The 10,231-nt window shown below is 28.2% G+C and overlaps 1 protein-coding gene across 1 annotated transcript; it reads right to left on the bottom strand.

The window, feature by feature from the left end:
- Positions 1 to 8,250: 8,250 nt before the first annotated feature.
- ACET3X_007982 (uncharacterized protein) lies at positions 8,251 to 9,990 on the bottom strand. Its single transcript, XM_069454982.1, has 4 exons — positions 9,812 to 9,990; positions 9,238 to 9,762; positions 8,892 to 9,174; positions 8,251 to 8,844 (listed from the first exon to the last, which is right to left on the bottom strand). The coding sequence occupies exons 1-4, from the start codon at positions 9,846 to 9,848 to the stop codon at positions 8,421 to 8,423; spliced, it is 1,269 nt and encodes a 422-aa protein (XP_069303584.1). The 5' UTR covers positions 9,849 to 9,990; the 3' UTR covers positions 8,251 to 8,420.
- Positions 9,991 to 10,231: the final 241 nt, after the last annotated feature.

Raw genomic sequence — 10,231 nt, 5'->3', positions numbered from 1 at the left:
TAAAGAGATTTAATCTAATTATAAGAGAGGACTTTCTTAGTATTATTAATAACTATATAAAGTAAGATATAAAAAAGATATTTAGAAAGATAATAAATAGAATTTAAAACTTATAATACTTTATTTAAATAATAAATATACTAATAAAAGATATAAGTATAATACTATTAAAAGATACTATAATAGATTATAGAAAAGGTATATTTCTTAAATACTTATTTTTACTATATATAGTTATATATAGTTTAATAATAGATAGGTTAAAGCTAAAGCCCTAAACTTTAAGTAGTTCTAGAAAATTATAGTAACGTTAAAGTAGAAAAGGAGTTAAAGTAGAAGAGGAGTTTTTTAGTTAATAACTATAGTTTATAGCTTACCTCTAAGGTTATAACTATAGTACTTAAGGCTATAGAAATATTTAAGTAACTACTAGCTCTTTAAATTTCTATTTCTTAACTTCTAATTTAATATACTAAAGAGAAATACCTTCTTTAATACTATATACTTTATAATATATAACTACGTTAAGAGTGTTAAGTAGCTATTCCTAGAGTTATAAACTATACTTAATATTAATATAGACGTAAAGTACTAGTATACTAAGGATTAAATTAGCTTAAACTATAATAATCTTAAGCTTTATAGTATCTTAAGCCCCTTCTTAGAGACCTACCTCTCCTCTATTAACTTATTAGATAATACTACTAAGGACTAATATAAAATTCTCTTCTATATAGATAGCCTATTTACTATAACTCTTATCTACCTAGGTAGTATTACTTTACTAGCTAGTACTAAGATAAATATAGAAGTAAGGTTATCTATTACTATAGAGTAAAAGGTTTATATTAAGAAGCTAAGTAATATAATAGTAGCTAAGGGTATACTTATAATAGAGTAAGAGGTATATATTAAGATAGTTATAAGTAGAGACTATAATAGATAGCTATAGTAGGTCCTTAGCTAGCTTATCCCTATCTTATAATTATATTAAGTAGGGATAGCTAATAATTATATATATAAGGTAGGTATTAATAGGGTAGTAGATAATTAATTTAATAATAATAATAATAATAATAATAATAATAATAATAATAATAATAATAATAATAATAATAATAATAATAATAATAACAATAATAATAATAATAATAATAATAATAATAATAACAATAATAATAATAATAATAATAATAATAATAATAATAAAGGAGGCTTAGGATATAGCGTAATAGGACTTAGGTATATAGTAACTATAAAGGAGTTTAGTTAATAGTACTAATATATAAACTTTATTACTACTTAAAGGGAATTAAAATTATAACTATAACTATAATTATAATAGTAGTAGTACTTATACTCTTAGAATATAATTACTATAATATAATAAAGCTTAATCTCTAAATAGTATTAGGTGTAATTATAATAGTAGAGATATTAAGGTAGTATAGCTAGGTGTAATATAAGGGATAGATAAAGAGGTATTATAAGTAAAAAGAGACTAGTAAATAAAATAGGATAGTTTAAGCTTAGTTTTAAAATCTCTTAGTAATATAATATAAGATAATACTATAGGCCCTATCCCTAAGGCTTAAGGGGGGATATTAAAACCTATAGTAATAGGTATAAGAATATATTAGATCTTATTATTATACTTATTATAGTTAACTTAAATAGTTTATTTCTTATATAAATTATTAACTAGTTATTTTATTATTTATAGAATTAGTATTATTATCCTTTAGTTATATTAATAACTTTTATCTACTTAATTATTCTATACGCTACCTTATAGACTATTACTAATATCTATCTTACCTTAGTATAAACTAAGCTTAGAGAAGTATAGTAAACCCCTATATAATAATTAAGTACTATCTCTATATATATAGAATTAGCGTAAATACTACTCCTTTTAATAATAAATCTTAAGAAATAAACTTTAGTAGCTATAAAGGTATACTTCTTTAAGTATATATAAAGTTTAGCTTCCCTAAGGGACTAAAGTATAGTATATACTTTATACTAGTATAGCTTAAGATTATTATTATAAGTATAGATAAGAATATTATTAAAGTAGACTATATAAATATAGTTTAGATATATACTTAACGCTTTATTAATATAGGCCTAGAAGCTAACTTAAGTATTAGTTAGCTTAAAAAGTATAACTAAATACTTAAAATAACTTTATTAAGTTTAAAAAGCTATTTTCTATTTATCTCTTAATTTTATTTATATATAATAATAGGCGTCCTTAAGATTAAGGATTAAATAGTATTATATACTTAAAAAGTAATCTCGTATCTCTCTAATAGGTAGGAGTAAGTAATAATCTTTTATAGTAATTATATTTAGACTTCTATAATCTATATAAAGGTAAAGTATACTATCTTTCTTTAGTATAAAGATAATTAGTAAGCTTATAGAGCTAGTACTATATTAGATCTATCCCTTATAAAGAGCCTCTTTTATATATTTATAGAGTAGCTAAAGCTTATATAAAGAGAGTATATAGAGTAGTCTATATAGTAGCTCTTTACTAAGTTAGATAAGAATTATATAATCTAAACTCTTATAACTTAGAAGAGTTATAGCCTTTATATTATTAAATATATCTATATATTCTAATAAAGTGTTAGGGATATATAGTTCCTACGCTATATAGATATTATATATATATATATTATAGTCTAAGAAAGTATTAGTAGATTAGAGAGTTTCTAAGAGGTAACTAAAACTAGAATTCTTTTTACTTTTTTTAGAAAGTCTATATACTTACGAACTAGATATTAGCTTTAGTAAATCCTTAGTACTATATTTAGTACTTATAATTAATAGAAATATACTCTTATTCTAGAAAAAGATTCCTTAAGAGAAGAAGAAGTCCCTCTTTATCTACCCTATATATAGTTACTTAAGTAAGGTATTCTATACTATTATTATCTAATAAGTATACCTAGAATATATGTACTACGTAAGTACCTTAATATTTTAAACTTATTTATCCTAATCTTAAGAGCTTTATATTCTTTATAGTCTTTATACTTATTTCTATAGTAGTAATTTAACTAATTATACTAATATCTATATAAGGATTAAGAATAACTTTAAATTATTTTTCTTAACTAAATTCTACTTATACACTATATATACGCTTTATACTTAGTAAGATATTAATTTATAACTACCTTACTAATCTTAGATTTTTAGAAAGGTTTACCCTTTTCTTACTTAATTAATATTAATAAGTAATTTATTTAGGTTACTATTTTAGTACTTATTAGTATAGTACCCCTTCTTCTAGTACTTAAAGTATATAATTAAGCTATTATTATTTAGCTTCTTTAGTAAGTTATACTATAAGGTTAGAGAAAGAGCCTCTTTATACTTTCTCTTATTTAACTTTAGCCTTTATAGACTTTTTTTTTATTATTATAGTACGTTTAGAGACTTTTTTAAGATAAAGTACTAACTAAGTAACTATAGGCTTATACTTATATTTAGTATAGCTAGTATATACGTTATATATTATAAATACTAGATACTAAAGATATATAATAGTATTATACACCTACTAGAGATAAGATAATTTATAGTAACCTTCTAACTTATATACTATCCCCTACTATCTTTTACTATCCTTTACTATATCTACCCTTTATAACCTTTATAGCTACCTTTTATAATTACTACTACCTCTACTACCTCTTCCTAAGAATAACTAACTAGCTACCTATAATATAGCTACTATTATCTAATAATTAGCTTTAGTTAGAGGAATATTAGTACTAGTACTATCTACGCCTTATTCTCTTATCCTTATAGTATTTCTTTAAACTCCCTCTCCTTAAGCCTAAGATATTACTCCTCTAATACTCTTTTAATATCCTTTATCTACTAGTATAGCTAGTTCTTAGTTTCTTAGCTAAAGGTACTTTATAAAAGAATAATAAAGTAGCTAAATATAAGGAGCTTATAGCTATAGTAGCTATCTATATAAGCTATATATACTAGCTCCTTTACCTTCCTCCCTATCTATATCCTCCTCTACCTAATAGCTACCTCTATAATAATATTATTAATACTAGAGATATTAACCTAAGAGGCCTTTCTATTCTAGAATAGGAAGTAGAACTTAAGTAATTACTTATCTAACTTATTAAGGACTACTCTAAGTAGCTCCTAAGTATATATAAAGTAAGTATATTATATACTTATAGATATATTAATTAGTACCTATCTAGTTAGGGTTTTTAGGCTAGGCTAAAAGACCTCCTAGATAAGGATAAAGAGGAAATATATATATTTATATATACTATAAGTATTTATATATACTATAGGTATTTATATATAGTATAATTTAATTATATATAGTAGGATACTTAGAGTAAGTTATTATTAGTATAAAGGTTAGAAGTAGCTAAGTTTTTATATAACCCTTCTTAGTTATAGTAAATATACTATATCCTCCTCTTTATAATATATTATAATTACGTTACTAGTTAATAATAGCTAGTAATCCCTATTAGACCTCTACTAAGGTTTCTAATAGGTATCTTTTTTAGTTACTTTTAGTAAATTTTTAAAACTATAGTTTTTATGTATAGACGTTAGAGCTTTACTACCTAAAAATACTAATTAGTTTAGCGTTTAAATCGCGTTATTACCTTATCTTTTTTTATTAACTTTTATAACTAATAATTAGAGGGATAGCTACTTTTTACTTTTTTAAAGTTTTATATTAATAATACCCCCTTACTTATAGAAAATAAAAAATTATAAACTACTAAAGGGTTTAGTATTACTTACTTATTTATTATAGGTACGCCTAAAGGTATATACTATAAAGATAGAGGATATTACTAAGCTTAGCTATTAATATATACTATACTATACTATAATTAGTAGTTTACTAATTATATATACCTTTTTAGTTATAAAGTATAGTAGTATAAGGCTATATTCTTATAACTATTATATAAGCTTAGATTAGGATTTCTAATACTAAGATAAAGATATTACTTTTTAATTACTTTTACTTTCTAGTCTTCTTAACTAAACTCTATAGGTACGTCTTATCTAAGTATATTAATAAGTTAGATATTCTTCTTAACTAGCTTATATATTATATATAAGTTATTATAATATAAAGAGTTAGGTATTTAATATTAGTATATCCTTTAGTAATTAAGTTTATATATAGTTAAGAACTAGTCTAATTCTAAAGACCCTTCTAAGTCTTTTAGTCTACTAGTATCTACTAAAAAGGCTTTATTTATCTAGTATATTTATTTATATATATCTTACTTTATATAGAGTATACTATACTCCTTAAGACTAACTATTAGGTTTAACTATACTAACTCTTATATATACCTTACTCTAGTAGAGCTAGTAATTAATTAAGTAGTACTTCTAAGTATATTAACTATAGTTAATATTAAAGTATTAGTAGTAAGTAAGTATAATTCCTTATTTATTATACTTACTACTTATTTTCTAAATTATATTTATTATCTTTATTTATAGCTATATATAATATATAATAAGTAGAGGCCTAGGTAAGAGCCTTAGCTAGTTAACCTTAGAGTTAGAATAGCTCTAGAGTTAGAATAGTTATCTAAACCTACTTAGACTTATACTAGAGCTTACTTAGAACTTAATTAAAACTTACTTAGAGTATAAAAGCTATATATATAAATACTTACTATACTTTATAAAACTTATAATAGTTAATTTATCTTAACCTAAACTATTAGTAAGTATCTCTTAATTAACTAATTATATTTAAATTAACTTATACTAATTTCTATAGCCCTAAAAGTAGGAAACTAACTTAATAGAGGTTAACTTAATATATTTTATTAGTAAACTAGTAACCTAGGTAAGTTAGTAACGCTAAACTAGTATACTACCTATATATAACTATCTTATAACACGTAATATACTTATTAAGAATGTTAGTAAACTAATTTATTCTTTAGACTTATTACTATCCTTAGTATTATCTATTTCTACCTTATAGATATAGGAGTTATATCCTTTTTTACTATAATATCTATAGTACCTTACGCTATATACCTTACCTATAGGCCCTTTACTAGTATTATACTTCTTACCTACCCTTTTAGTAATTAAGTCTTATACTTCTCTAACTATTAGGGTCTCCTCTATTTAAATATACTAATATATTCTTAACTAATACTCTATAAGGTTATAAATTATACTTTATATATATACCTATCCCTCCTATAATAATACTATATTATATATAATCTACTATACGCCTTTACTTAGCTACCTAATCTTTTTATCTAATAAGCTTATAGAGGACCTATAATAGTTTTATATCCTTTATTAAATAAGCATAGCTTATACCTTAATCTTATATATATTATATAGTATCTGTACCTTTTATATACCTTATATTAATAATAATAATACTAGAGTCTTTTATTAGAACGTAGCCCTATACTACTATACTATATAACTAAAAAGGTATATATAATTAGTAAACTACTAATTATAGTGTAGGATAGTATATATTAATAGCTAGGCCTAATATCTATAACCTTATATTAAACTTTAATAGAATAGCTTATAAGTTATATAGGACTAGTCTAGTACCTCTAAAGTTTACCTTAATATACTTTACTATTTAATATTATTCAAAAGCTAGCTTAAATATTTAGAGGAAGGATTCTTTATTAATAAAAGTAATATAGTTATATACTAAAGATAAGATTTAGTTACTATACCTACGCTTTAGTAGTGTAAAGTAACTAATATTAAGAGGCTATAGTAGGTGTAATAAATATAGAGGTATATAGTAAAGGATAATATTCTTCTCCTTATAATAATCCTAGAATTTAAGTAAGGTATAGCTCTTATACTTATTAACTATAAGTAATTAGTATATACCTATAGCGCTTAATCTTATATACTTAATAAAGTAGTCTAACTAAATAAAAGTAAGCTAGTTATTTATCTAACTATTAAGGTTTATTTTTAGGATTTAATTATATAGTAAGTCTTATAACTAAATATTAATAAGTATACTACTTATAAAGATAATAAAAAGTAGGAGTAAGTAACCTATAGCCCTAATACCTTAAATAATAATAACTTACTTATAGTTACTTAAATAAATTATCTTCTTTCTTTTAGCTACTCCTAAGCTAGTAATTATTATCTATAATAAAATTATACTTATTATAAACTTAATCTTATTAAAGTTATAGATATTACTATCTATACTCTCTTATTTTAGTTTTATCTCTTATATTAAGTTAAACTATTACTAGATAGCTATAAGTTCTTTATAAGTAGCTTACTAATAGTTATATAGTTAGCTCTAGTACTTTTAGAGCTTAGGAGTCTACTTAATAAAGTTATTAACTTAATTCTTACTAATAGAGTTACTATATTATAATTAGAGGAGTTTATTTACTATTTCTTATATAATAGACCTTAAGGGTATAAGACCTTATATAAACTACTTAAGAACCCTCTAAACTATAGTGTCCTCTTCTAGTTTTATTAGGTGCTTTAAGTTTACTTTATAGTTATATTATATATACTTTCTTATATATTAATTAAAAAGAGTACTTTAAAGGATATTATATATTACTGTAGCTAAATTAAGGCTTAAGATACGTTATACTTATATATTTAAGATAGTAAACTATATATTAGCTTTAGTAAATATCTTTTAGGTTTATAGTTATTAAGATATTACGTAATTATTGCGTGCAGGTAGTGCGCTAGTTTAGCGTTACTAACTCGCTTAGGTTACTAGCTCGCTTATAAAACACGTTAAGATAATACTATAGGCCTTATCCCTAAGGCCCGGGGGGGATAATATTAAGAGATAGAGAAGGAAGTGTGTTTATAATAGATAATATATTTTACATCTATAACGGCACTATAATTATACATACGGGCTTATTAGAGTTAAGGACTAGAGTAAAGATAGAATCGATAGATACGGTATATACGCAATAGTTTAGGACGGATGAGGTGTTCTTCGGGTGGAAGACCGGCTGACATATGCTTTCGTTCAGATTGATACCTCATTTAACTACTTCTTTTATTCGTCGGTATACGTACAAATGACAACGAACTGAATTCCCAGTAAGGAGGATTTGAGCGCAGTTCAACACCCTGAGAATATTGTTCGCGATGCTATATCCTTCGCACGACCAAACAGGTTGCACATGATCACTAAGCGGCTCACAGTTCTGATGCGTCGTTTTTGCTACAAATGGTTCGTCTCAGGCTCATCACCACCCCAGCTCTGAACTACACTCTTGATCGGAGGGTCGAGACCAGCAGTACACACATCCACCAACCTGATAGCATCATGCCTTGGTACACCGTCCTTCCAACAGTTGATTCTGCAACAATTTCCCATCTGACTATAGCTCCAACTTGGCTCCTTGTCCCCCGTATCTTGGCGATATAACAGAGTAAAAGACGTTACCTGCAGTCATGACCATCACGGCATCGACGAATTGTAGCTCCTCTGTAGAGAGCTCTCTACTGGCAACTAATCTTTCTAGCTCTGTCTTGATTTCAGACTCAACATCAAGCTGCATCAAATATGTGATTGACTTCGCTGCGCCCGAAGACGGGAGCACAAGAAGGCGTTGCACGACCTCGACAGCGTTGATCATGTAGCACGCTTTACCACAGTCGTAAGCCTGCTTTTCCTTGTCGTATGATGCGAGATCGTTGGACAACGAAATTTGATCGCTCACTAACCGAAGGAAGCGCTCAAGCTTCGGATTCTCGATGCGTACGCTCGAACCCAGCGAAAATTTGAGACATGCGAGGATGTACCTGCAACTCGCGTGAGAGGTGTAGCAACAAAAAGAGGGGACACTCACGGCACGGCGGCATCGATGCGACGATAGCTGAGATAGTCGCCCAGGTTGTCGAACGTCTTCTGAGGAGGCACATGGTAGCAGAAGTCGATCAGGCGATCAATCACTTCCTGGCCGCCATCACCCGAGATTTTGTCTTCATCTTTAAGTCCCTGAACAGTGTAATCTATAAGTGCTTGCAAGGGTGTTTTCTGCTCAGTGGCTTCCTCAATTTGACCTTCGAGCCGCTTGACAAAATCCTCTCGAACCACATCGAGCTTGTCTTCGCTATGCATCTCCCACGAATCTGAATCGTGGAAAATTCTATATATCAGCATAATTCACAAAAATAAGCGGCGATTCTGCTTACCATCGAAGATGATAACATACACTATCGCAGCCGCCAACAACCGCATCCGCTGCTCATTGGCCTCGGGGAAGAGGTACGTAGCAAACTTCGCAAAGCGGTCATCTGCCTCGACCAGTAGCTCCTTTGATGCTATGCGAGCAAGAGAAACCCCGTTTTTCCTTACTGCTTGCGTAATTGTCGCGTCAGTGGAGAAAAGCTCCAGGAGTTCATTAGAGATGCGCATGCCAGCACGCCAGTGTCGACTCTGTCTGACTTTTGCGAGGCTGGTAGGCCACGGTAGGCCAGCTTGCAAGGGGTGGATGTCAAAGCCGTTTGCGTTGTCGCATGATGTAATGACGTGTGTTGTTGAAGCTGCGTTAATATTCTTGACACCGTCGCCGGGTGAGCCCGGTGGGGTTAAAAGTAGCTCTAAACTATAGTCTAGTGGTGACGGGGTGGGGTATCCAGGCGTCGCATCGTGAAGCCAGTCGTAGGCGAAGCGCAGCGGACAGAGCCATAACGCGTCTTTTGGCGCCGCGATATTGTCTAAGATTGTTAAAGACCACATGAAGGTAGAATCTTCTAGGACGCTCACCGTTCACGTCAACGAATTTAAGAGAGTAAGTAGTCATGATGCAGCGTCGTGGTAGTGCATAGCCTTGGAGAAACTAAGAAGATCAGGATGGGCCCGCCCTGATATAGATTTTGATTATGTGTAAATTGCCATTCGGCATGATGTTGAAATGTGGTCCTAATTTAATCAGCGTATTAATGCAACACTGCAAGCACAATGCTGTTGGGTAAGGCGGTATGATGACCTAAACGCAGGTGTTTTTGCCAAGCACCCAGTAGTTCGAATGTGGTATAGTCCAGGTAGATTTATGTGCTCCCCCGCTATCTGCAGCATTCGAGTCCACGGTATAATATTAAGATAATGAATTTACGCTAATATACTTAGCGAATTAGTAAAGTAGTACACTAACACTTTTAGAGCCCAAGATAGCTTTATTAGGCC

The sequence above is a fragment of the Alternaria dauci genome, chromosome 8 (assembly GCF_042100115.1).
Source record: "Alternaria dauci strain A2016 chromosome 8, whole genome shotgun sequence".
NCBI lineage: Eukaryota > Fungi > Ascomycota > Dothideomycetes > Pleosporales > Pleosporaceae > Alternaria > Alternaria dauci.
This window is presented reverse-complemented; position numbering and strand designations above follow the sequence as displayed.

Coding starts and splice junctions, on each gene's coding strand:
- ACET3X_007982 (XM_069454982.1), bottom strand. CDS start 9,848: ATGACTACTTACTCTCTTAAATTCGTTGACGTGAACG. Junction 9,175..9,237: donor GTATGTTATCATCTTCGATG/GTAAGCAGAATC, acceptor TCCACGATTCAG/ATTCGTGGGAGATGCATAGC. Junction 8,845..8,891: donor CGCATCGATGCCGCCGTGCC/GTGAGTGTCCCC, acceptor CGCGAGTTGCAG/GTACATCCTCGCATGTCTCA.